Source organism: Histoplasma capsulatum (genome assembly GCF_000150115.1).
Source record: "Histoplasma capsulatum G186AR genomic scaffold supercont2.18, whole genome shotgun sequence".
Taxonomy (NCBI): Eukaryota; Fungi; Ascomycota; class Eurotiomycetes; order Onygenales; family Ajellomycetaceae; genus Histoplasma; species Histoplasma capsulatum.
In genome coordinates, this window is record NW_025544818.1 from 222,641 (window position 1) to 249,739 (window position 27,099).

Below are 27,099 nucleotides of genomic sequence, written 5' to 3' on the forward strand. Positions count from 1 at the left end.
TGGGCAAGGCAAGTAATTCTGCAGCGAGTTTCAGAAATGCCGTCACAACGGCGGCTTCCTCGAGGGTGAAAATAAACATGGCCACAATAAGATCAACCCGAGAGTAAGGGGCACGATTCCAGAACTTCCATTAGGCCCATTGGACATACATGTCAATCTCGCATCAAGCCAATTGTTGTTGACACAATAGAATGAAGTAAATGTTGTTTAAAATCCCTGGCCAATCAATCCCCTGCTACGGGGGATGGGCTCAATGCCCTCTAGTTGTCGCTATACTTGGGCACGTAAAACAATGGGCCTTGTATCATTTTCGACACCAGGCAGGGATGAGTAGGCGTTCTGGGATACTACATAGTAGAGTATGAGGCAATCCTTCGACCCACTTTGGTTCTGGGAGAGGATGTCCTGGCCGCCTGCAAGCAGATATGGGATAATGTTTCATCTCGCGCTCGTGCTTCGCCTCCTGCACGATATAGATTATTTTAGGTGGCGGAAAGTAAGCAGCGGCATGACTAGCCTCTGTTGAATAGGTCTTATGAAAGCCACAAACAACATTGCTCGAACGGCAAGGTGTGAATTATCCGGCCCACCCACCAGGAATCTGTATCACCCTGAATCTATGTCGCAAGGTCTCTGAAAGTCCGCGTAAAAATACCGGCTGACGAGCTTAGCTTCTTCCAGTCTTCTAGTCAAGGCCGCGAATACTAATTTAGAGAGAACTATTTTTTTGAAAAAAAAAATTGTTAAAGTCAGGCCAAATTGTGTATTTAAACTTACTTAGGTATGTTTGTGAACTCGCAACCATATTCGGAATTACAAAGCAATTTCTTTCTAGACTCAAATATGTTAGGTTTTTGGCTAGAATCACCTCCCGATCACGGATTGAATGCTGCAGGCTTCTTGCTCTCAGTTTCTACAATTGTACTCATTTTCATAACATATTTTGCGTACGCCCATGCCAGTTGTGGCGGGAACATTCCCCGGCTCCGAGAGCCATCAGGAAAAAAGCATTTTAGTCTTAAGACCCGTTGGGCTTATTACACTGACTGTGCTGGGCTCTTCAACGATGCCTACAACAATGTAAGGCTGGCCTCTTTCCCTTTGTTTGAAAGTTTACGGAGTTTGTTACTTACCTACCCTCCTCAACTAGTTTTCAAAGAAAGGATTGCCAGTATGGATACCCAGTCTTGGGACAAGAAATGACATTCTCATGCCTCACAAAGACCTAGCGTGGGTGCTTGCCCAACCGCCAAATATTATAAGCATTCGACATGCCTATAACGACATCAATGGAATCAAAAGGAGCTTAGGAAGTAGCAAGTATATGCTTGACAATTGGCAGGGTATGCTAGTATCGAAAGAACTTAATAAAGTGTTGGACGGTATTGTCCTGTCGTTGAATGATGAATTGAAGTATGTGTTGGAGTCTCGGCTTGGACGAGATACCGTGAATTGGAAAGTCCTGGATCTGCAGCAAACAGTGCAAATGATGATAGTGCAGGCAACGAGTCGCTTCCATGTTGGAAAACCGCTCTGTAAGTTTGAAAGTCTTTGTGTGGCCACACCATTCGAGCATTTATTGATTTATTCGTTGAGAGCGAAACATAGACTAATGGTACCCGTAGGCCGCAATGAAGAGTACCTCCACCTTATCTTGAACATCATGGACGAGATGATCATTAGTGCTGCTGTAACTGGAGCATTCCCGGCCATCCTACAGCCTCTGATTAATCCTGTTGCAAGCTGGAGACTCCGTCGACTGATATCTCGGGTTCGAAAGTTAATAGAGCCTCGTTTCGAAGAGTGTATGGCACATGACACCGCCGATGACAAGTGTACTGATTTTTTTCAAATGTTGTTTCGATTCGCGCGAAAGGAGCGGCCTGACGAACTCAATATCTGGGATCTGACCAACCGCCTCTGCATGGCCAACTTTGAAGCGATTCATCAGACCAGCATGGCTATCACAAACATGATCCTAAATATCGTTTCCTCGGATGCGGAGTATGACACCATTTCAATACTCCGTAGGGAAACTACTGCTCACTTGGGGTGTGGGAGTGGTGATTCCGGAGAATACCTCGACGATGACACAAAGTGGACAAAGGCTAAGATTGCGAAACTGGTCAAGGCTGATAGCATTGCCCGCGAGACGATGCGGCTCCATTCCTTTGCAAACCGCGGACTCTTTCGCAAGGTCATGGCAGATGGCGTTCAGACAGAGGATGGAATCTCTCTACCTAAAGGCAGCATTCTGTCATTCCTATCGCAACCTCTGCACACCGATGGTGATATTTTCGGAGATCCTTTAAAATTCGATCCCTGGAGATTTTCCCGGGCAAGGGAGCAGTGTGAAAGTGCCACGGCAAGCCCAGCAACCGTTGAAGCTGCCGGAACACATTCGCTGGTGTCTACTTCCCAGTTGCTGTCTTTTGGCCGGGGTCGCAACGCCTGCCCTGGACGGTTTCTTGTCGATTTTGAAGTAAAGATGATTGTTTCGTACCTTCTTCTCAAATATGACATTCGCTTCCCTGAAGAATATGGCAACCAGCGACCGCAGAATAGGTGGCTTGCCGAAGCTTCAGTCATCCCTAAAGATGCCAGGGTTATGGTGCGACGACGGAAATAGAGGTAGACATGCTGTACGCGCTGCGTGCGCTCTTTCAATCACAAAAGTTAGAGTAATTTATCTATCAGACAACCAACGCTAACACCCTAGTTATAGGGTGACGCCAAGTGAATTTTAGACGAGACGTAGTTCAATTAGTTACCCAGGGATTGAAGAAATAAATCAAAGTAACTACTGCAAACGGTTAAGAGTGGCTGGGCTCCCCAACAAGTTCTTTTCTAGTCAAGGATCAGACTCAGATTAAGCAGAACCAATGCTGGGGCTCAATGGGGTGAGGGATCTGCGTTGCGCTAGAATCAGATCACAGCTTAAAATCCATGCCCCTGCATCACGGTTGGGGTTAGTTGATAAAAAAGGGTCCGTAACAATCTGTAAAATATGAAATTATCACCAGAGACAGGGGTGCGGCACGATGTCGGAACCGGATAACGTCCGAACACCGAACAAAAACAAAAATAAAAAGAATCTTGAATTGACCATGATCACCCCGATGATTACATGATAAAAAGGCAGTATTTATAAGGAAGGACAACCAAGGTAGTGCTCGGGTTTCAAGAAGCAACCGAGATGACCAGGTCGATAGTATCTCCAACACACGATCGGGCGGGATATGTACAGATCTGTACGGAGTAGGGGGGAAACTACTCTACTCCACTATCGTAGCAAACATATATATTCTTTGTTCCAAAGATGTTTAATTCTAGAAAGATATTCTAATGCCTTAGTTACCCTCCCACTCGTTAGAATTAAAATGTATTGCTTCTTCTTGAGGAAATTTCCGACTTTTGTTGTGGTTACCTCGAATCTGTAGGTGTTATATCTCGAATCAAAACTAGCCAGCATTCCGATTGAAAGATAAAGTTCGGGAACTCATACATTGGTGATACACTAAATATTTAGTGCTCTGCTAACCAAAATATCGAGGGATTCATGATTTGTAATGTTTCAATTGATGTGGGTGATCAATGATTCGGGAATGATTTTTTGAAGCCCAGAAAATTGCAAATATATACAGCCTATTAAGCATATATCTCACTTCTACTTTTCGACAAAAGAAAAACTCCTTGTGTGTTTGATTGAAGTGGTGGCCGGGGGAAGCAGAAACTAACGAAGCCTATTGCCGGAGCCCAGGTAAGCTTGATATCACATGATATTTGCCAAGACAGATCCCTCCCAACTTAAATGCGACGTCAGAGGTTTCGAAGTTTCACACACGCGCTAGCCATCCAATGAGACCGCAAACACCCCTTGAATTCACGGCCCTTCAATCCAGCAGCTCAAGCGAGCACCCTAGTTTTGAGGTTGATATTCGTATTTCCAAATGGGTTGGGGGTGGCATGACCAAGCAAGAGATCTGTCCGGTGTGGCACGCATAATGGTACCCCATTGACTGGCTCGAAGTCGAAGCACATCAACAGGCTGGCAACCGCTCCTGGCACTATGGTACGAGCAAAATGCCTCCCTAGACAGATATTTCCACCGCCGCCAAATGCCCGGAATATATCAGGGATTTGGGTCTCTGGAAACCGTACGCCTAGGAATCGCTCAGGATCAAACTCTTCCGGATTGGTGTAGAACTTGGGCGATGTGTGGATGGCGATGCCAGAGCTCCATATGAAACTACCTTTGCGGAGGAAGTACTGAGTCTGATTGCCGCCAGTCTTCACCTCCAATGGGTAATCCTGCTCGACCCTTCTAACTGTCACTCCTACTGCAATCAGACGCAGTACTTCATGGAATGTTGAGAGCAGCAGGGGGCATTCTAACTCCACCCGGGATAGGTCGACGGAGGGATTTCCGCGATGGTCGGTTGAAGTGAGCGGTCCAAGCTCCTCCCGGATTCTTGCCTGGAGTTTGGGGTCTCGGAGAATAAATGACAAGACCGCGAAAGAGACGGTGGCGGCGTTATCGAACTGCCCCACGCTTTGTGGTAGTGACATCCGAGCCACCTCACGAATTCCAAGCCCAGTTTTGTCAAGGGCGGCTTTGCGTGATTGAGCAAGCGCGCTTGCGTGCTCAAACCCTCCTTGTTTTTCATATTCAACGAAAGCATCAACAACCTTTTCACGAGCGACCGCCCCACGCCACGCGAACAGACGTGGGAAGCTGTATTTCAAAAAGTTGTATCCGCTATTGAAAGTCCAGAATTGCTCCCACAACTCGGGCTTGGTGCAGTAAGGACTAGTGGGCCCCCAAACTGCTCGAGATACGGAGACTGTGACGGACATACGCAGCCAGTGCCATATGTTAACGTTTTTCTGCCCATTATTCACCGAATCCCGAAGTGACTCGAGGATCGGCTGCCATGCTGTGGCGAAGTCACTTCTCATGGCATCAAGACTATTGCCCAGTGACATGGTTCGCAACTCGACTTTGTGATAGTCGTGTACAAAACCGATACCGTTCCCCACGTCACCACGGTCAACGCCCTTAAATAAGAGCTCGGTAGCTTTCTTTGGTTGGCCGCCCATGCTCGCCATAACGAGCACCGAAATCCATCCGAGACCCGTATATTTCGATCTTGCTTGGATGGTAAGAGTAAGTTGCGGAGAATTAACGACGTATATTTTCCAGCCGAAAATGGAGACGGTGAAAATCCCATCGGGAAAGTCGTCTATGTGCTTTGCGGCCAACTGATCGAGGATTTGGGTTCCGTGGGTCCAGAGTTGCCAAAGGCTGACTCGAACTAACGGCGGTTCGATATATCCGCTTTTGCTTAAGGGGGTTTGTTCTATCTTTGCTAAAGCAAGGAGAATGACCGCGACAGCGACGAGAATTGGAATGTACAATGCCATTTTGGCTGCAAGGTAATGAAAGAGGCCGTCGAGCGCTGGCTCTTGAAGGAGGAGGGAAGTTATGTCTGCGCCGACTGAAGTATCAATATCGGAAAGAAATAAAGTAAGTAAGAAAGAGAGAAAGAATGAAAGAAAGAAAAGCCGACTGAAGCTATCGAAGCATTAATCGACTCGGGTCGGCCTGGCAACAGCAAAATATCAAAATCAATCACCGCTGGTCGACTTTTCGAACAAATCAGAGGGAGCCATGAGTCAAGCAGGGCTTAATTATGATATTTATATTTAAGGAAGTCTCCGATTTAGCCACAGAGCTACCCACTATAAATCTTTTGGAAAAGATCCCTCCTTGCCGCCCGGGCAATCTATGTTAGTTCAACATATTGATTTCCAAGGCACTATTTTAAACGATGGGATGACCTTTCATTTCTATTTCTGGAATTCCCCTTTTATTTGATTCACTTCTTTCCAGGGCTATCAACAAGGACTGTGTCCAGACAATCCCAGAACTCTCATCCGCCGGGTTATGAATTGTCCAGCCTCTCTTTCGGTGTTCTAGAGCCAGTATGGGTCTGCTACTGGCACTACGCTGTATTACCCTGGCTTATTCTCTGTCTGCACCTTGTAATCGGCTGACTGAGGATGAACTCCGCCCCTCCCTGCAGTCAGGTTTCGGAGCCTCGTCCCTGGAGATACTCTGGTATGCTCAGCATTTTGGTTACAGTGGTGGGGGCATTAAGTTTGAAACCCTCCGCAGCCACAGAGATTGTACTAATTAGATAACATTATCTATATGGCTGCTTTCCATGCTCATCATCACAAGCGTAGAAATGAGGTATTGCACTGGTATTTTCATTAGTGTATTGAGACATTGTTGTGATTTTTTTTTTTTTTACATTTCAATTTCTATAGATGATCAAGGATTCAGAAATGATTTCTGAAAGCTTAGGGAATTGAAAATATATACTATCTATTATATACATCTCCCACATTTAATTTTTTCAATTGTACAAAAATTCCTTGTGTTGAGATAGAGTGATGCAAGAGAGATGATGTATAATGATTAGTAGTATTGTAACTAATCAGTTAGTTAACATTAACGCGTCAACAAACCCTTTCTCGGCAGTTTAGTAGACTAAATATTTAGTATGTTTTTGAAACAGGGTGAAAACTTAAAAACATTTAAACTTAATGCTTGACGCTTTGGTAGAACTCAAAATATGACTGAACGATTACTAGTAATATCGCCCACCACACAACGGTTTTTTTCGGAGATGATATCGACCTTGGTCACCCGTCCTTCCTGATAAAGACTGCCTTTTTATTGTGTAACTAATTATCAGAGTTAATATAGTTAATCAATTCAATATTCGAAAATTGTCCAGTTCGGACATTTTTTGTTTCCCAGAACAGCAGAAGTGAGATATATGCTTAATAGACTGTATTCATTTTCACTTTTCTGGCTTCCAAGAAATCATTTCTGAATCATTGATCAACTGTATAAATTGAAATGGAGAAAAAAATTAAAAACCAAAAAAAAATAGAAATATAAAATAATTCATTACAAATCCCTCAATATTTTGGTAAACTACTAGGATCTAAATCCTTCGTAATGAGAATACCGCGGCATACCTGCGTAACTCCACGCCGTTAGGACCCAGAAGCATTGGCAAACGCCAGTCTGACCCGCACTATGCACACGTGGATTCGTTTGACTGACGACAACTCCTCTGAATAAGCTAATCCCTGGAGCTTGGGGGTTAGTCTGGAGAAATCGGATATCTTAGCAACAATATTACTCTGTAAGCTAACAGCTCTTCATGGAATATTTCCTGCCGACTGGAACTAACATATCCTTGAACTAATCTAGAAGCGGTAGGATCGACCGCTCGTTGCTCACGGTGTTCAGAGGAGTGTCAACCTTTACGCCATGTTACAAAACTCGGATTTGAACTGAAATGCTACCCAAAGGGAGCAAACAGGCAGCTGATATTTACAAAAATAGAAGCAAGCTGCGGAACGGGAAAGCCAAGAAGACAGCCTTACGCAGCCTACAGCAATCAATGTTTAAACCCCCTGTTGAAAGGGGTCTCTAACCCAGCCACTTGGTATCGATGGATGGAAGCGACTTGGGGGCGAAGGCAAGGGGAATATCTAATTTCAAATCAGGGCTTCAGATCTCAATGGGCCGTTGTGAGCATCTTTTCAAGGTAATGGTGAGACGTGATGGCCCAGATGGCGTCCTCTCTGGGGTCACCAAGACTATTGCTTCGCATGGGCAGAGAAGCTGCTCAACAGCAGCACCTCGCCTCTGGCAGTATTTGAATTATATTGTCTCTTTCAGCTTCGACTTCCGTCCTCATCAGACAAACATATATAGGGCCACCCCGCAAATCCGGTCGTTGAATCCCTAATCCCGATTGTTTTTTTCTTCTTTTTTACGCTGGCCCCCTAGCCATAGCTCAACACAACGCTTCAGCGCGATGTTATTAGCAGAAGTTCAGAAAGCCCTAAGATTAGCTGTCGGCCATTCCTTGGATCTGCAAAGGGCGGATGGAGCTTGGTGCGGAGAGGTTCATTCCAACGCCACATTCACTTCTCAATACGTTTTTCTACAACAACAGATTGGCCTGCCATTGGATCCCACCGAAATCGAAGGACTGAGTCGATGGCTGTTCTCCCAACAGAATGAAGACGGCTCATGGGGCTTGGGGCCTGGTCTTGGGGGAGACGTATCAACCACCACAGAGACCTACCTTGCCCTCAAAATCTTGGGGGTTTCCCCAGAGGACCCTCGCATGGCGGCGGCACGTACATCGATAATAAAGGCCGGCTCATTACCTGCCACGAGGATGTTCACCCGCGTATTTTTGGCTTCATTTGGCCTGATTCCCTGGAGCGCCGTACCACCTCTGCCTGCTGAGCTGATTTTGCTGCCTACCCTGTTCCCCGTGAATATCTACAACCTCTCTTCATGGGCTCGGGCTACTTGCGTCCCGTTGCTCTTAATCAGGCACCACGAACCGTTGCACAGCCTACCAAACGGGCGTCATGCTGAAAATGACTTCTTAGACGAGCTGTGGACCAAAGATATTCCAAGGGACTTTTGCTATACGACGCCTCTGAGCAGGATGTGGAGGCTTGGAGATTATGCTGGCATTTTCTTCACTAGTGCAGATCATGGACTCCGTTTCCTTGGTCAATACTTCCACTCGCCCCTTCGAAACCTCTCTCGCAGGAAGATTATTAACTGGATACTCGACCATCAAGAACAGTCCGGCGAATGGGCAGGATACTGGCCTCCTCAACACAACAACATCTGGGCGCTCTCACTCGAAGGGTACTCGCTAGATCATCCCGTGCTGCGGCGTGGCATCGCTGCTGTGAAAAGTTTTGTCCTCCATGATGCGACGGGGATGAGAGCACAAGTCACGGTTTCTCAGGTATGGGATACAGCATTGATGAGTATTGCACTCAGCGACTCTGCTCCGAGTACAGGAATTATCAGCCCCACCCAGGCGATTGACTGGCTCATGCATCACGAAGTGGCTTCACACCGTGGAGATTGGCGAGTGCTACGACCTAAACTAGCAACGGGCGGGTTTTGTTTTGAAGAATTTAACACACTTTATCCGGATGTTGATGACACTGCGGCTGTAATCATGGCCCTTATTAAAAGCAATCCTGCGCATTTGATATCGGGCTGCGTTAGACGTGCGGCACAATGGATCCTCGGTATGCAGAATAGAGACGGTGGTTGGGGAGCATTTGACTGGAACAACGACAAATTCTTTCTCAACAAGATCCCCTTCAGCGACATGGACAGTCTTTGCGACCCAAGCACCCCGGATGTTACCGGTAGAATTATAGAGTGCTTCGGGATGATGATGGCTGGCCGACACGGATATTCATTGGATTGCCAGCTGGAAAACCGGCTGCGAGCTTCATCTCAGCTCGCCATTGCTTACCTTCTCGGTTGTCAAGAGAACAATGGGTCATGGTGGGGGAGGTGGGGAGTTAACTACCTCTATGGCACCAGCAATGTCTTGTGCGGCCTTGCATACTACTATGACCGGTCCAGCCTTTCTAAAGGTGACGTCAAGAGCAACAGCAATATTGTCAGCGCAGTGGATCGAGCATCGGAGTGGTTAAAGGCTCGTCAACACTCCAACGGTGGCTGGGGAGAAGGGCCCGAGTCGTATGACAATGCTCAATTGGCTGGATGCGGGCAGCCGACAGCTTCACAGTCGGCCTGGGTTACTATGGCGCTCCTGAATTACTTGTCACCAACTGATGAAGTGATTCAAAGGGGTGTTTCCTATCTCGTCCGGAACCAGGTGAAGTACGGGGATGAGAGCAGAGCAACATGGCTTCTTGAAAGGTATACGGCAACTGGATTTCCAGGCCATTTATATATGGAGTATGATTACTACAGGCACTATTTCCCTATCATGGCTCTAGGAAGATATGTAAACAAACTGTCTGGGTCTCACAAACTATTATAACTTTTGCAATATTAAAAACTACTTTCAAGTATCATTTAAACGGTCATGTGCTGGACACAGCTGGAATACACTAGTCATTGTATATAATTGTTAGTTATCTTATACTAGATTGAATCGAAACATATCAGAGAATATCAAAAAAAATATTGAAACAGCTCAGTAGAAACATAAACACACTCTCTAACGATCACATTACAAATAACATCTCAAAGTACTCATTGTTATTTATAAAGTAGAGTTGAAAAATTACATCTGATGCTAAAGTTAATTCATAGCATATATATATATATATATATCACGCAATATTTATCTATTTTCTTCCACTCATATAATCACAGCATAATATATCAGTAACTAGTCAATTGAATCTAAAAGTAATACTCTAGTGATCTTTTTCTAATATATAGTAGTCATGAGATGGCCGAGCTACACAAGGGCTCAGTTGAACGAATTGTATTCTGCGAAAGTCAAAATGCACAGATAGAAGTGCTTACTGAATCTTCCAACATCAGCACAAAATCAATGTTGGCGAAGAGAAGGTGAAAAGGTTTTTGCATTAGAGAAGGGAAGTTAAAAGCAAGACGATTAATCTGCATTTTTCCAGCATCTGCTCTTTATTCTTCGAAAGGCTGAAAAAAAAAAATATGCACAAGGGTTTGTTTAGTAAATAGTTGGCTCCGTTCTTACATTCCAAACATCTGGTGGCACATAGATAAATAACGTGGGCACGTAGAACGTATGGACAGCACAACACAACAATTGATAAAAAATATTGGTTATATTGGAATGTACACTTAGAAGACAGACAATAAACCCCTTTTTCTAGGTCTCACATCGTGACTTTCAGAGCTTCCATCTGATCATCCTTGACTTGTCCTTATGGCCATTCCTCTCAGAACCCATGATCATAGCAATAAAGGACAAGTCACTGCCTAATGCCTAGGGGACACTACACATTAAGCATACCCGTTCTCCTTCAACCACCCCGCGACAATTGCTTCCTCCCTCTGCTTATAATTCGCATTCGTCCTCACCGTATCCGCAACAATGACAAGGCCCCGGTCAATCCCGTCTTGATCCTTCCCTGCAAAGAACTCCGCAATGTCCTTCCCCACATCATGTTCCGCAAATTTCCCCAGGCTCATCCTCAAAAACCGATCGAAAACGATTTTATTACTCGTCAGCCGTTGCTCAATCATCGGCCAGTTCTCCTTGATGAAGTTCCAGAAAACAAGACGCGCTTGAGAGTTTCCAGCCATTGCACTAGCGCCTGTGTGGAGGTCTTGGATGGCCACGTTCGATGAGAAGAGGAAGTTGCCGTAGCTTTTGATCAGGTCAGGGTTCTTGGTACGGCCAAGAGAGAGAAGGCAGATTTCCTTGCCATCGATGGAGTCAGTACGGAGGTACTCTTCCATCACCGCGTCGTACTCCTTCTTTCCGCCTTCAGCAACGGTTATGCCAAATACAGCGGACCGGAGGGAAGGATGGACGGCTGCCTTGTCCTCTCCGGACGCCCAGAGCTCAAAGCGTCTTCTAGCCTCCGCGATGGTTCTGATTACAGATTCATTAATTGACCATATATATAGTGAAAGAGGACATAAAAGGTGGGTACTCACGCTTCATGACCGGAATTTCCTGCCATCGAAATGAGCAAATGTCGTAACTGGAAGGTGAGGTAGTCGTCTTCGGGTTTGAATTCCCACCCAATTTTCTCCACAGCGGGCGTGACGAGCTTCCTCACGTAGTTCTTTAAGGCGGTAGCCATGCCTTCATTAGTTGAGAACACTGAACGTAGGTTGCCGAGAGACGAGGCTATCTGCGACCAGACACTATCAACAAATGGAACTGTTAGTGCACTTGTAGACACGGCTGCAATTCTTGGTGTTAGAATTCGAGTAATCCTACAGGTAACTTTGTTCATTCTGAAAACCCTCAACCAGGGCTAGGAGGGCAGTGGTGGTTCCATCGCCAGATACAGCCAATGCCGCAGCATCCCCGATGAGACCGATTTTGTCTTCATTGCTTAAGCGTTCCTGTGATTTACCTAACTTTGCAAGTCTGTCTGGAGGATAGTTTGTTCGGTAGAAGCCGCATTGGTCAAGGTTGATCTTGTAGAAGCTGTTGTCAATGTTTTGAACAACGTCAGACTTGGCTGTGAGGCCTTTCTGCTCTTGAATAGTCTCTCCGGACTTAATGCCCAGAGGAATCCACCAAACAGTCTCGTCTTCCTCGGCCTTCACATCGCCAGATGCAAGGAAACGTTTCTGGGAAATGCTGAGTTGATTAGACTCCTCCTTTATCGTGACTAAGGGAAACCCAATCTTGCGAATCCAAGGGTCCTGCGTGGTGTATCCAGGTTAGTATAAGCAGCTTCAAATAGGGGAGGAATATAAGGTTGCAAACCATAAATTTTGTCACGTCCTGGTTGGAAGCTTTGCTTAGAGCTGACCAAAGGTCGTTGGTGGTGGCGTTTCCTGGCAGTATGAATATTAACCACCATGGCATTTCTCAATATGGGCAACTAATGAAGTATATTACCATATGCATGGGCTTTCAGATAGTCCGACACTCCGCGTAGGAATGTCTCCTGCCCGAGGTGGCTGCTCAGCATTCGAATGACCGAGCTGCCTTTGAAATAACTAATGTGGTCGAATATCTGATCGACTTCGAGAGCATTCTTCACGGGGACTTCAATTGGGTGCGATGCCCGGAGCGCATCGAGTTGGAACGCTGATTGGAGTGCCTCAGCCTATAAACATGTTAACAAAAGGCCGGATTGTAGAAATTTTCAAGGTACCCCTGGCATTTCGTACCACAAACTGGGACCAAATATTTCGTTCTAGTCAAACTTGTAAGTAATGCCCACATATCTTATTCTCAAGAAATATGTTTGCTTACCCGGATGGAAATGATCAATCGCCAGCCAGCCAATCCATGTAGCGAAACCTTCGTTCAGCCAAAGCTCATTCCACCAGTCCATGGTAACAAGGTTTCCGAACCATTGATGAGCGAGTTCTACAGTGGTTAGTTTAAAGACCAGCAAGAGAAAAAAAATATATCAATTCTTACCGTGGGCAATAACATAAGCAACCCGGTTCCTGTATTTATTGTCCGATTTGCCTTCTTCGAAGAGAACAGCAGTGGTTCTGTAAGTCACCAGACCCCAGTTCTCCATAGCTCCACTGGCCTATGCGAAAAATTAATATAACGGTTAAATGAAGGAAGAGAAAGAAAAAGGGGAAAAAAGAGGTTAAAGGAAAGGAAAAGAGAAGGGGGGAGGGAGAAAGGGGTGGACTCACAAATTCATGGACAGCAAGCAGATCAGATTTGGGCAATGGGTAATCGATCTGGAAGATTTCCGAGAAGTAGTCAATAATTCGGTGGGCGTATCCGGCCGCAAATCGAGCTTGCTCCTTCAAACCTCGCGTGGTATAGACACGAACTGGGATGTTGACGCCGTTATACTTGCGTTCCGTCTTCGCCTCGACGTATTCAAAGTCACCCACGGCCCATGCGAGCAACTAATATCATCACCGATACCGATAATTAGCATATAACTGGTGATGACAGATGACAGCACGGACTAAGTGGAACTAACATAGGTGCTCATGATCGGGGTGCGCTCAAACTTGACGACGTGCAAGTCCGCGGAAGATCCATCGCGGGTTGATTTCACGGGCATGTTGCTCAAGGCGACCAGATCCTTGGGAGTCTCGATCTCAAAGTCGAAGGTGGCCTTCAAGTTTGGCTCATCGAAGCAAGGAAAGGCCTGCCTAGCATCACAGGCTTCGAATTGGGTGCTCAACATATAGTGGTGGTCTGCATCCTTGGGGGTGCTGGGGGAGGGAGTCTCGAGAGGCTTGTACTTGGATCGATAGAAGCCGGACATGTGGTTATTGATAGTTCCTGCGAAATCGACGGCGAGGACACAAGTACCAAGCGGAATATTTGAAGGGAATTCAAGAGTAACACGTTGGGAGGCCTTGTCGTATGAGATGTTGGATGCCTTGAGGACGATTCCTGGAATTCACGACAGCAGTACGATATAAGCCATGTGTCCCTCAACCAGGCGTCTGCGACATATTGCACAGGAGAGTGAGAGGGCTAGAGGAATGGCATACCAGCGGGAGAAGAGATCTCAGCATTGTTGACGGTAAGCTCTTTGGCATTGAGGACGAGTTCACTGGTTTCGCGGGACACCTTGATGTCTATCTTGACTTGTCCCTCGTAGGCCCAAGAGGGGCCGAACTTGAGGTTGAAGAGGGAGAGGTCATAGTGGGACGGTTTGGCCCTAGAGTATTCAATTGATGTTATTGGAGGGCACACAAGGCAGATATACACCGTGTAAGTTAGACAAGGGACAGTCGACATACACATCGGGCAGGGTATCTCTGTCAGCGGCACTCATGGTGCGCAATTGGGTGGAGTAGTAGCGATGGTAGCCAGGCAGAATAGTAAATCGCGGGACAAACGAAGAAGAAATTACAGAAGACGAGGAAATACAGCGGGTTGTCAGAGGAGCAGAGGAAGAGGAAGAAGCAGAAGCAGAAGAAGATAGCGAGGTTGTGGTTGCGGAGGTGAAGAAGCGCGCGAGGAGGGGCAGACGATGATGGCGATGACGTGCGGGGACGGTGGTCGAGGGAGGGAACAAGCTGCGATCAGAGCCTCGAATAGCCGGCGTCAGTATAGAGACAGGAATAATGCTGCTGCTGCTGGTGCTGCTGGTGCTGCTGGTCCCTGCAACGGCGCGGAGGTTGATTATTCTGCTTCCCTGCCCTCGCAGCGAACCCAGAGCCAACATCCGCAGAAGTCCTGTGTAGTTAACTATTTAGTTGTCTTTGTTGTGTGGTGCCAATTGGCTTCCGACCTTGTGTCGGTATATTTTCTACAGCCTTGGCGTTTGATTTCTATACAGTGTTACAAGAGGGAGGAAAAAACATACTCAAACTAAACGAATTAACTAGTTTAGTGTTATTTAGTTCGTGGAGGTTCATTTGCGGGTTAAGTTGCTGTTTAGCCAGAGTGCTCCAAGCTTGGCTTGCTATACCAACCAGCTTCGACCTGCTTCCTGGCAAACTTCTTCTCCACCATCAGAGGATCATATCACCGCCATATACACCCTCACGAGCATGTCCGATTCAGACGATGAATACGTCGCCCACGCTTCGGATCATGACCTCGACGACGTCTTAGACGAGGACGACGATGACGATGACGATGAGCTCGATGCTCGCCCCTCTGCCTCTGGCCCCCGGCGCCGTCGACCAGCAGCAGCAGCAGCAGCAGCAGCAACGACTAGGTCGTCACGAGACGCCAGAAAGAAGCAAAAGGGCCGTGGTGGTGCTGAGTGGGAGGTGTCCAGGACCTGGGAGACGCTGGTTGAAAGCGCGGATGGCACCATCAGCGCTACTGTGGAGGATCTGCTGGGGGCCGGGAAAAGGAAGCGGTATATCACAGTTGAACATCCAGCCTAGGCCAATTGATTAATACATCGCTATGCTAATAGAATAACCCCCCGATGACAGACTACTCCGCGACACCACCCCGCTCCAACGCGGCATCATCAGACATCTCATCCTGGTCCTAGACCTCTCCTCTGCCATGGCCGAAAAGGACCTCCGTCCCACCCGCTACCTCCTAACCCTCCGCTATGCCCAGGAGTTTGTCCTCGAGTTCTTCGAGCAGAACCCCATCTCCCAACTAGGCGTGCTGGGCATGCGCGACGGCTTAGCTGTGCGCATCAGCGACATGAGCGGCAACCCCACCGATCATATCATGGCTATCCAGGCCCTCCGTCCCAAGGACCCCAAGGGCATGCCATCTCTGCAGAATGCGTTAGAGATGGCCCGTGGTGCGCTTTTGTAGGATACTTGCTCCCCTTTCTACTGATTCACTCCCAGGAAACATCAAGAACATAATACTAACATCTTCAATCCGAGCAGCCACACGCCAACCCATGGCACACGCGAAGTCCTTATCATCTTCGGCGCCCTACTCTCCTCTGACCCTGGCGACATCCACCAAACCATAACAGCGCTAGTCGCAGACAAAATCCGCATCTCTATAATCGGCCTCGCAGCGCAAGTCGCCATCTGCCGCGACCTGTGCGCCCGCACAAACAACGGCGACGACACCGTCTACGGCGTCGCCCTGAACGAACAGCATTTCCGTGAACTATTCATGGATGTCACAGCCCCCCCTGTCACAACTGTCGCTCCCACTTCCACACCCACAGCTTCCTCGGCAAATGGCCCCAAAACAACAACTACTAACACGACCGCAAGCTCCCTCCTCATGATGGGCTTCCCCTCTCTAACCCTCACCACAACGCCTACCCCAAGCCTCTGCGCCTGCCACTCCAAACCCTCGCGCGCCGGCTACCTTTGTTGCCGTTGCAACGCAAAAGTCTGCACCCTGCCTTCCTCCTGCCCCTGCTGCGGGCTCACCCTCATCCTCTCCACCCACCTCGCCCGCTCCTACCACCATCTCTTCCCGCTGATGAATTGGGTCGAGGTGTCCTGGCGCCGCGCGGCGAGGAAGCGGAGCGCTAGCTGCTTTGCGTGTGGGGTTGGGTTTCCGCGGATGCCGAAGCTGGTTTCCGGCGAGCCGGAGGAGACTGCCAAAGCCGCCGTGGGAGTTGGCGTTAGCGTTAGCGGCCGATATGAGTGTCCGGTCTGCGAGTGCCATTTCTGTATTGATTGCGATGTATTTGCGCATGAGGTTGTACATAATTGCCCGGGGTGTCAGAGTGGGGTTGTGCAGCAACAGCGATTGAATGGGAATGGAGTAGCTGATGAGATGGACACCGGCTAGGTACGGTGATGGGACTAAAGCCAGAAATAAATAATAATAATAATAATAATAATAATAATAATAATAAAGCAACAAGACGGGCGCTGTTATGTTCTACATTGTAGCACAACAATTGGTCCCCCTCTCGCTTCCCTCCTTTACGTTTAATTTCTCCTCTACCAAGTACTCATCCACGGTACACGCATTGGGCTTGGGCGTTAACTCTTGTATTTCCTTTTGCCTACAATGATATGCTTGGGAATGAACTTCCAATACGGAATACATTTCCTTACATCTGAGCTTGCAGCAAACTGCTTTGCAAAAGGAGAAATAGGGCGGATGTGAAAGCTAGGTAACGAATATAAACATTGTCATTCATTCTTTCAGGGGCAAAAAAAGGGGTGAAGTAAGCGCGGCAGAATAAAAAGCGGTCAGTAAAGGGAACTTTGCTCCCCCGCCTTCTGTCCCTCATTTTCTCCTCCTCAGACACTCATTAAATTGTTCCCGACAATAGGAATAATAATAGCACTGTACAGACCCTCGATGTCGCAATAAGGGGCTGGCAAAAAAAAAATAAAAATAAAAGAAAAATAAACGGAAAAGGAAGGAAAGGAAAGCGGGACAAAAGAAGAAGAATATTACTACTGGTACAGATTCAACAACTCCCTCCGATCTCGTCGCCGCAATGCCCACTGGTCAGGATCCCGCCCCTCCTCTTCCTCCTGGCCACTCCTCCGTCCCCGGTCACTCATCACCGTCATCGCCGCCATCACTAACCCCTCAGGAACACCAACAAAAAACTCCCATCGATGCTGCCTCCAAAAATAATGTCGCCGCTGCCGCCGCCCCGCTCTCCTCCGCAGCCGAAACCACAGCTACACCAACAGCAACAGCATCCCCCTACCAACTCTTCGACACATACCCCTTCGCCACAGATCCGGAATTCAAACTTGGCCTCGGCCTGATCCTAGGAAAGCCGGCGGGGACCCCCGCGACGGAGGATGAGGTGACTGGAAGAAGCAGGCCTCCTGCGGCTGGAACTGGCGGCGGCGGCGATGCGGATGAGTATGCTGAGTTGGGCGGCGAGTTGCTGCTAAAAGCGAAGATTTATTACTTTACGAAGTGAGTGAGTTATTGATATATTTCCATACATATATATATGAATATATATGAATACCTACCCCCTATGCTCCTCCCCCTCTCTCCATATTTTTTATATAAGTATATATCCCACTCAAACAAACAAAACAAAATAAAACCACAACGCAAAACAAACCAGGAAATTCCCCTCGCGAACCCAACCCTCAACCCCGCTCACCCCAAAAGGCTACAAAGCCTACCTCCAACAACAAAGAGCCAACAGTAACACCGCCCCGACCTCTACCACCACCACCCCCCACCAGCCTCAACCTCAACCTCAACCTCAACCGCAACGCCAACCGCAACCAAAAGAGCCAACCTACCCAACCCCCTTCTCCCACATCGTCGACCTTATAACAAACAACAAACCCATCCCCGGCATCCAGGAGATCCCCGATACCGTTCTGACCGGTCAGGATAAGCCGAGCCTGGCCCCGCAGCGGCGGAAGCCGTGGGAAACTACGGCTGTCGGGGATACTGGCGGAGATGGTAATGGTATTACTGGGGTTGAGCGTGAGGAGAGAGACGGTGAGGTGGAACGCCAAGAGCAACCGCAGCCGTAGTGATGATTGTGTGCAAGGGAGGCATAGGGAGGAATCACGTTCGCTATGTCGGTTCCGGGTAGACGATCAAAGTAACGAGGAAAGGGGGAAAAAAGGGGACAGAGTTGTGAATTAATGAACAAGGTTTTAAGAACTCCCCCATGAACGTGTATATATAATTTATAACTGATATATTTACCTAACTATAAACTACATACTATAATAGATACCATTAGACTCTTTCGGATAATGTTGCTCCCGCGATTATGTTATTAAACTATAACTACCTTTGTCCGAATCGTGGCTAAAATACACTGTAATCTCATTATTAAAAGAATATCTTTTAAACAAGGCCAACGACCAGTCCTTCCAAGTCAGATCAACTTCCGTATTGCCTCTAGTCTCAAAATTGTGAATGTCCAGCCAGAGAATCAAAACAGATTGGCGGCAATGAAGGGCACGAGGAAGAACTGGACCATGGGGGAGAATATAAAAGGATGAAAACCGAATCTGAGAACGAAATTCGAACAATAAACCTTACAAATAAAATTGGGAAAAACGGTTCAGAAAAACCTGCTTTTTTCTGGTAAACCAAAGCACTGGGGCAACCCACGCCTATTAGTTATTTTAGAATAAAATCATCTTCAAAGAAATATGGCAAATTAAACGAATGAAATAGGTGTAGTTCTCGAGGTTCAGGAAAGGAAGTGTCAAGGGAAAGCAAAAAGAATCTAAGAGAAAATGGAATCAGAATGGTTGTTGGTCGTCGGTAGCAGCCCCAACAAACAAAAGAGCAGATGGTAGGATTTTTTTTTTAAAGAGAGCTCGAACCAAGCAGGAAAAATCCACACATCCGAGAATCCTAGACTGGTGAAAATAATTGTAAATGCACTTTTCGATATATGATCTTGCTTCCACTATTCCGAAGTCAGCGGCAACAAACGTTGGATATAATGTGGGGGATATCAAAGGATCCTAATGATAATAGTCTGTCTAGAGATGGTCAACGAAATGGTGGGTAGCTGGAGCCCCACTGGCCGCCGCGGTTGAACCGCCCGGCAGGCTGGCTTGCTGGAAAACGATCCTCTCCTCCAGGGTTCGAGAAGCGGTTAACCTGGACTCCTGCCCCTGGGCCAGGACGAGTAATATGACTGGGGTTGCAACACAGCATTGCAACGCGGGAACCGAACTTGGAACCACGCAAGGAGACCATATGTTTGCTGTGTAGAAGAAGTTAGACTAATGTTAACAAAGGCTCAAGGAATGAAAATTGACGGACCGAATATGGGTAGCAACAATTTCTCGTTGATGAGCAGCAGAATTCATAAGGATCCACTGGATCAAGTAATTACCGTACTGATCACCAGCAACTACCCAAACACGTTAGAGTCTCATATAAACCATCCGAAAGAGTATCACCCAAACTTACTATCGATCAGTGGCATGCGAGGGCGGTCAGGACGACCGGTACAAACGCGAGCAAGGTAGCGGTCTAGAAATTCAGAACCGCCAATCTTCAGGCATTTTTCAACCACCTTGGAGGCGAACTGGTCCATGCTATAGTCAGTGGCCCAAAGAAGGATATGTTCAATGGCACGGCTTTTGTCATGAGGCGCTCCATGTTCGCAAATATGCTGAATGCACCAGTTACCAAACTGCCCATGCGAGAGAAGATCGATTTTGGCGAGGACTTCCTCAATGGCTTGGCGCTGAGGTGGCTGTCAGTAAGAAGTCCGAGAGAAGAAGAGAAGCAATGGGGAAGAATTCAGACCTTTTCATCCTCGACGCAGTTCTCAAAAATATTCTGAACGACCAAGCTTCCAGTCTCGCCGAGAGCAACTTCATGCCACATTCCACGGAGTGCTTCGTTAACCTTCGCCATAATCTGAGGAGGCTCATTGCTCCAGCGAAGTTCGAAGAGTTTCTGCCAGACATGGCAAGCATAGCGGTGGATAACCGTTTCCGGGATACGACGCAGCAGCTCATGAACCATGACCGCCTTGTGCTCTTCTGGCACGCAATCAAATGCCTTCTGAATTACATGACAGCCAAAAGGGTCCATACTCAAGCTCAACGTGTTTCCACGAACAGCGTTTGCGATGGCAATGACCTGTTCAGGAGTGCCATGTTCAAAACAACGCTGAACAAGGAAATTTCCGAAACGATTGACCATCAATGGGTACGCCTGGTTAACAATTGCTTCAATGATTTCATACTTTTGCTCCGCCGTTCCAACCTTGAGTTTTTGCTGGAGAAAAATAGAAGCCTGCTGGTCATTGCTGCAGACAATTTTGTCCACAATGTACTTCCAGTCACAGGACACACTCTTGTCTAACAGGCGGCGGTAGTTCAATGGCTCAAGAGGCGAGACATATGTCTGAACAGCACCAGAGGTAGACTGCAATTGTCAGTAAAATTGAAATAAACAACGGCGGTGACTTACTCACTGATGTACTCCAAGTGTCAGGAGCAGAATTGACAGTAAACTCTGCTGCAGTCGGAGAGAGAGGGGTCCCGATTGGCCGTTGCTGATACTGTCCAGGGCCAGGAAACATTCCGGGATAGGGGCTGACATGCTGGTTGCTTACTGCTCGCATAGTTGGTCCACCAGGGGCCACGGTTGAAAATGTTCCCCAAGGAGAATTTTGAGGTGGGAAGCACGACCCGCCACGATTAAGCTGCGCTGAGGAACGGCGATTCCCAGGGGCCTGCAGATACTGAGCTTGCTCGCCAGTAAAACGACCATCAAATCCAAAGGTAGGCGAACCTGGGCCGGATAAAACGCGCTGGCCGGCTATATAGCCTGGGTTTTGCCCTCCAAAACCCGGCTGGGAGAATCTACCAGCCCAGTTACGACTGGGGTCAGCCGTAACTGTGGGACTTCCCAAGGGAGTAGGCTCACAATACGGTTTGTCATATATGCCAACAGCATTCTTTACGGACGGTGGGTGGGAATTATTCCAAATACCACGTGCACGGTTGAAAGCACCGGCGGACAGAGCATCCGAAATGTCTGAGTGAGCATCGTCCTGAGTAGCCCAGGCATCCTGACGCTGGTTATATGGACGGGTAGAGGAATTGAAAACATTTTGCAGGCTGCTTATAGTATGTTCTGTGATCTCGCGGCCACCAAAATCGGCCTCAGAGGGTGGACCAAGAGCCTGGTCCAAGGTGTGTTTGATTACACGGGTCTGAGCCAGCTCTTGTTCCTGAAGAGCTATGCGAGAATTAGCAGCCATCAACTCCCGTTTCAAACGAAGCATTTCGATATCATCCACTTTATCATCATTGGACTTGGACGAAGTATTATCCACCGAGTTGGGTGAGTTTCCAGAGCTCAAGTGGAGGGAGGTGTTTGCACCCTCGTTCTGGGATGTAGAACGCATGTGCTTGTCAATTAGGATCTGCTGCTGCTGTTCCAACAAAGTTTGGTGTTCAGACAGCTTAGCCAGGATCTCATCATGGGTAGATGGCTGTTCCACAGAAACACCACCCTTTGGGGATAACTTTGCTAAGATCTGATCCAAGGCAGATGGCTGCAGCTCTGTACGAGAGGCAGAACTCGCGTGCTCCAACTTCTGCTTCTAGGATTGTCAGTATTTTCAATATCTTAAGATAACTGGGGGAACCAAGGGAGACTACGTGTGGATATATCTGACCTTGTTAGAAGGGCCAGAATCATCCTTATTCAGAGACATTGGCTGGATGTTGCCGAGCTTGGACGAAACAAGAGGATTGGGCACACACTCGGTGGGGTTAGAGTATTTCGAAGTCTGCAAAGGAGAAGAAGTCAGTGTCAAAATCAAGGTAAAATATGTCACCAAGCATAGAGGGCGGTCTATAAGGCATGTAAAAGTAGGCAGAAGAAGAACGGGAGTTCTGACCGAGCAAACACGTCCATGGGGCCCAACATCACCACGAGCCTGGAACTGAATAGATGCTTTGCGAGTGGCCTCAGGAGACCCAGTAGTAGGAAACGACATCTTGATGGCAGTAATTCTTCTTTTGCAGCTCCCTCTGCGTTGTTGCGTTTGTGAGCTCCTTGAGACGTAGATGTGTCTTGCACAGAGAGAAGCGAGATCCACGTAAATAAAGCGGCAAAACACCACGATCTTAAGCAACAAGACAAGCCAATTTGGAAATAAGATTACAAAAGATATACCTGATATGGGAATAGTGGAAACACGAAAACAAGATATGAAGGTTGTTTGCGAGCAAAATAAGGGGGATAAACAGACAAAGAATACGCGTAGGGGAAGACGCAAATGAACCCGACGCGTCCCCCTGTGTATCTCTTCAGGGGGTCTTATTGAAGCCTGAAAGAAGCAGTAAACACGGATGTTACTGAGCAAGTAGACAGAACAGAAGAAAATGGAACCGATGGGGGAGATAACAGAAGAAGGGGGCGGTAGTTGGTGAAGAGGAAGAAGAAGAGGAAGAAGAAGAAAGACAAAATAGAAGATAATGGCAAGAAAATAGAAAGAAATGGATCAAAGATAGAAAGAGAAAGAGCGATAGAACAGGCGAAGATGACAGAAAGATTGGAGAAAGAGACTCTAGACTGGCTGAAGGAGCGAATGGAATGGAAGAGTAGACTATGACCCGTGGGGCAAGAGAGGAAGAAGAAAGAGACTGTGAGGACGAGCAAAAGGGAGGAGGAGAGGAGAGCAGAGGAAGGACAAAAGGGGGAAAGGGGGAAAGGGGGAAAGGGGGAGGAGAGCTCTGTGCGGGTGGATGAGGTGCTTAACTGTTTTGAGCCGGCTTAGGGTTTGGGCTGTCTGCAGAGGTGTGTGTGTGTGCACTGCCATGCAGCTAAATAGTGAACAGCCTTGAGACACTGCACCAGGGACGATGCATCTGTAATAACTAGCAGGAGAACCATAAATCCTGATAGATGGTGATCTATCTAGACAATCTAGACAATAGCAATTTTCTATATTGTCTGAGTTAGACAGATGGTGTGTGAGAGATATCACCTCCTAGAACCGGAATACCAGGGAGGGAGTAAGAAATTGTGGACAAACAGTATCTAGACTGGAAAATAGATATGCAGAGTTGAATGACAAGAATGAACAGCGCAACAGAAGACTAAGAAGGAAATCTGTGAGATATCATGTGGATACACTCCACAGTTCAAAGGTATATAGAATACAACAGAAGGCTGAAGAGATACTGATGTGTGCCTCCCTGCTTTTCCTTTGAGCCCTGTAGGCAGTGGAATCAGATAAAATCAAGAAAAGAACAAGCCTGAGATTGGCTTCCTTCCATGGACCGATCCTGGGAGCTAGGCACCGCACAGCTAGCTGGACATCCCGGATGATTGTTTTATGGGTATCTATTTCTATCCGCGGAAGGCCAAATAAGAAAGAAAGAAAAACCAACTAGCCACTCCTATATTAGAGGGCAAAACATTGGTGAAGAAGCACCCCGAAAAAAATAAAAAAATAAAAAAATAAAAAAAATAAAAACAGAGAATCATCGCATTAAAATCAGTACACATACGACCCCGAGGACACCTGCCACCGGAAGTCAAAAAATCCAGCAGCATGCACGCCAGCAAAACCCTGCCATCGACACTGCTCACTCAGAACCACAAAATCAGGCTGCCCAACGCCCGTCAGAAGTGGTACGAGGCGGCTCGCTTGCTGTAACCCGCCAACGTCGGCGCCCCATACGACCAGCTCGAGACGTTGGCTCGAGCGTGGACGCAGGAATATGGCGCCTAGGTCTGGTACGAAGGGGTAAGATTTTGTGGTTGTGCGGGATGGGTGGCGGTTTGAGGCTGCAGTCTGGATTGTCAAGTGGTTATGGGCGATGTGGATAGGGAACAAGTCGAGGGGGGATAAGGGTGGTGGTGGCAAGTCGTTCCCAATTGCAACGGTGATGAGGTTTCCCGAACCGCGCAGTTCCTCCTCCTCTTCGATCATGCGATTATCATTGTCGTCGCTGTTGCATGTAGTTTGTGGTGGTAGAATCTGCGAATCTGCCGCGAAATACTGTAGCAAATTACGGCTGATCTGCAGCGCTACGTTCATTAGTTGCTCCTCTCCACTGCTGGCGGGCGAGCAAATCCTTATAGTAAATCTACCCATCGAATGAAAGATCGCGTCCATAGCGCCATTCTGCCGACCGTACCGCTGCCAGATATCGTCCTGCCATGAATTATCGGTAGAAACAGTCCACTTGCCCGTGGCCTCATCTTTGACGAACCATGTGGAGTAAGCGGTGTCAGCGGCCGGGGCTCTAAATGGCGTTTCAGAACCATCATCTTCATCCACCACCACGATATCCGTGGGGTATGCTATCCCGCGCATTCTTGATGGGAGGAGATGGAAACGATGCACATAACGAGTCTTCAGGCGCCACTGCCTGCCCCCCCCTTCGCGCATCACTTGCATGTGTCCGTATTTATCTGGCGAGGACAGTTGGTCCACCATGATGCCGCCTCGGGACCCCATATCTCCTGAGTTAGGGGTGGAGAAGGAGAATTTCTCGGGCAGAAGGTTGTTGTAGGCGGAAGTATTGCTAGTATGGAGAGAGTAGAAATCTAGTAGTGGGGGCGTGGTTAAGACGCCATCAAACCAATGTCCCTTTCCTGGAAGTTCATAGTATTCGGAGTGCAGGCCATTTTCCAAGATTAGCTGGTGCAATAGGCGTGAATGGTATGCAGGGACGTTATTGTCTGCAGACCCATGCTGTTGGAGAATGGGGATTCCAGCGAAGTTTTCCACAAGCAATTCGTGCTTGAAACTCTGCCGAGCTGTCTGGATGACGCTTGCGATAGCGGCTTGTCCATCATGCCACATGGTAAATGGCACGTAATCTGAAATGGGATGGGGAGAAGTGTTGGCATTAGTTTCCTTTTCAATGTCCACGAATATGTCATTCAAGAATATCAGGTTATAACATACTTTCGATGGACGAATATCCCGAAACCGGAGCAGCGGCGATAATTTTGTCAGGCTGATGGGTGAGGAAGAACCAGGTCCCTTGGCCTCCATTCGAATGGCCAGACACAAGCCAATCGTCCAAAGACACCCCCAACCCTTCCCAGCCCACCGCCTGCATCCAAGCTGGAATAGCATCAACCGCAGCCTGCACATCGGCGGCGCCCCAAGTATCTATCATCCACGTGAGCAAGAATCAGTATAGACCTCTTCTATCCCATGGAATAGGAAGTAGAACTCACGCCAATCATCCCCGCTCCATGGTGTGACACCTGTCGGGAACAGCATCCATGCACATATTCCATAGGCAGCATCCAGCATATGTCTAACCTGCTCACTAGCAGCTTCGAGGCCCGCGCCGTGCAGATCAACTAGAATGGAGAGTGTATGATCACCGTCGCCGCCGGCGGTGGAATTACAGGACGCATTCAACGGGGGCCGTAAGATGGCGTAGGATACTATGCCGCCGGGGTGGAGGAAAGTATACTTTTGGGCATCTGTCATCCTCCGCGTTGTGACGGACGCAGTCACAGGGTTTGTTTTCCACGGTTGATCCGCAGACTGGACCTTATAAGTGAGTTGGAAGGAGAAGTTTGAGGGGATTTGGCCGTGGAAATCGATCTCAAAAGCTACTGGGCGCGACTGGCGTGGAGCGAGGGTAATTGGACTATAGACCAATGAGAGAATAGGCCTGGCGGATTGCGTATCAGAAACAGAATCGATATCCGTTATATCGGCCCATTCATCACGAACATTCCGTACGATAACAGAAGCAAGGGAACTAGCAAGTTTCCCCTCCACGACTTCTGCAACAAGAACACTATCCTCGTCCACATCTAGACCTGGCACCACCTCACCGGCGTCAGTGCTGTCACTGGACAGGGAAGGCTGCATCAACTGAACTTCCACTACAGCTCGTATCCGTGGTTCGCCCACCCCACCCAAGGCCCTCACATCCCTCACCAACCTCAGGTCCACAACATGTGGCCCAGGCACCAGTTTCAAAAGTACGGGCGCCCGCCGATATGTATAAAAATCGCCGCCGAAATACGGCTGCCCGTCAACCCATACCTCTAGCAATCCGTCTGTAAACATGGAGACAGTAGCAGTATTACCGCCGCTGCGGTCATCAGCTCCAGCTGCAGACGCCACGGTCAAACACCCCCGCGCCCAGGCCTGATACTGCATTCCCGCCCAGCCATAAACAGACCGGAGAAACTCCCAGTCTACATCCGGAAAACCGATGTCGAGGTCAACCTTTGCCTTGGCAGATGCATGATTGCCCTGTTCTGACTCGATCAACCCCAGGACAGACCAGCCAACGGTTCCGTTAGTACCCAAGGCACTGCTGAATCTAGCAGCCGGGTCGAAGTCATACGAAATATTGCGGAATCCGCCGAGTACCTCGAGCGGATCTGCGCCCCATGTTGCTTCTGCAGGTGTTTTGGAAACGGAAATCAGTTTTTCAGCATATCTATTATGTATTTGTTGTTGTTCCTGTTGGTGTTGCTTTAACAGCAAGTATATGAATTGATATACTTACTTACCTCTCGTGCCAGTTTTAAACGGACCAAGAACATGCCATGTTCCCAAGATAGAAACTGATGCTGGACTTCTATTCACATCCATATCCGATTCTGGTGGCAGTAGCATGGGCACTGCATTGATGTCTGCCCCTAATGCATAATGAAGCCAAAATAATAATAAAATAAACGATGAGCGTGACAATAAAAGGGGCTCGGTTAACAAGGG

General features: G+C 47.9%; 8 protein-coding genes across 8 annotated transcripts; 4 read left to right on the top strand and 4 right to left on the bottom strand.

The window, feature by feature from the left end:
• Positions 1–843: 843 nt before the first annotated feature.
• HCBG_08851 (cytochrome P450) lies at positions 844–2,740 on the top strand (the record flags this gene model as incomplete). Its single annotated transcript, XM_045435900.1, has 4 exons — positions 844–1,080; positions 1,151–1,535; positions 1,626–2,611; positions 2,726–2,740. The coding sequence occupies 4 exons, from the start codon at positions 844–846 to the stop codon at positions 2,738–2,740; spliced, it is 1,623 nt and encodes a 540-aa protein (XP_045283429.1).
• A 1,166-nt stretch (positions 2,741–3,906) lies between these two features.
• Positions 3,907–5,424, bottom strand: HCBG_08852 (cytochrome P450; the record flags this gene model as incomplete). The annotated part of the gene is made up of 1 exon (XM_045435901.1): positions 3,907–5,424. The coding sequence occupies one exon, from the start codon at positions 5,422–5,424 to the stop codon at positions 3,907–3,909; it is 1,518 nt and encodes a 505-aa protein (XP_045283430.1).
• A 2,480-nt stretch (positions 5,425–7,904) lies between these two features.
• HCBG_08853 (squalene-hopene cyclase) lies at positions 7,905–9,926 on the top strand (the record flags this gene model as incomplete). Its single annotated transcript, XM_045435902.1, has 1 exon — positions 7,905–9,926. The coding sequence occupies one exon, from the start codon at positions 7,905–7,907 to the stop codon at positions 9,924–9,926; it is 2,022 nt and encodes a 673-aa protein (XP_045283431.1).
• A 745-nt stretch (positions 9,927–10,671) lies between these two features.
• On the bottom strand, positions 10,672–14,500 carry HCBG_08854 (aminopeptidase; the record flags this gene model as incomplete). Its single annotated transcript, XM_045435903.1, has 12 exons — positions 10,672–11,477; positions 11,543–11,755; positions 11,832–12,265; positions 12,330–12,400; positions 12,465–12,675; positions 12,740–12,765; positions 12,825–12,941; positions 12,996–13,113; positions 13,226–13,447; positions 13,525–13,946; positions 14,048–14,217; positions 14,300–14,500. The coding sequence occupies 12 exons, from the start codon at positions 14,332–14,334 to the stop codon at positions 10,883–10,885; spliced, it is 2,634 nt and encodes an 877-aa protein (XP_045283432.1).
• A 126-nt stretch (positions 14,501–14,626) lies between these two features.
• On the top strand, positions 14,627–16,739 carry HCBG_08855 (transcription factor TFIIH complex subunit Ssl1; the record flags this gene model as incomplete). The annotated part of the gene is made up of 3 exons (XM_045435904.1): positions 14,627–14,650; positions 14,906–15,372; positions 15,827–16,739. 3 exons carry the CDS (start codon positions 14,627–14,629, stop codon positions 16,737–16,739), a joined length of 1,404 nt encoding a protein of 467 aa, XP_045283433.1.
• A 642-nt stretch (positions 16,740–17,381) lies between these two features.
• HCBG_08856 (uncharacterized protein) lies at positions 17,382–18,421 on the top strand (the record flags this gene model as incomplete). Its single annotated transcript, XM_045435905.1, has 2 exons — positions 17,382–17,840; positions 17,998–18,421. 2 exons carry the CDS (start codon positions 17,404–17,406, stop codon positions 18,419–18,421), a joined length of 861 nt encoding a protein of 286 aa, XP_045283434.1.
• A 982-nt stretch (positions 18,422–19,403) lies between these two features.
• HCBG_08857 (pumilio RNA binding protein) lies at positions 19,404–22,383 on the bottom strand (the record flags this gene model as incomplete). The annotated part of the gene is made up of 7 exons (XM_045435906.1): positions 19,404–19,620; positions 19,680–19,770; positions 19,830–20,109; positions 20,172–20,410; positions 20,465–20,777; positions 20,848–21,984; positions 22,285–22,383. The coding sequence occupies 7 exons, from the start codon at positions 22,381–22,383 to the stop codon at positions 19,404–19,406; spliced, it is 2,376 nt and encodes a 791-aa protein (XP_045283435.1).
• A 1,506-nt stretch (positions 22,384–23,889) lies between these two features.
• On the bottom strand, positions 23,890–27,000 carry HCBG_08858 (uncharacterized protein; the record flags this gene model as incomplete). The annotated part of the gene is made up of 3 exons (XM_045435907.1): positions 23,890–25,223; positions 25,590–26,780; positions 26,895–27,000. 3 exons carry the CDS (start codon positions 26,998–27,000, stop codon positions 23,890–23,892), a joined length of 2,631 nt encoding a protein of 876 aa, XP_045283436.1.
• Positions 27,001–27,099: the final 99 nt, after the last annotated feature.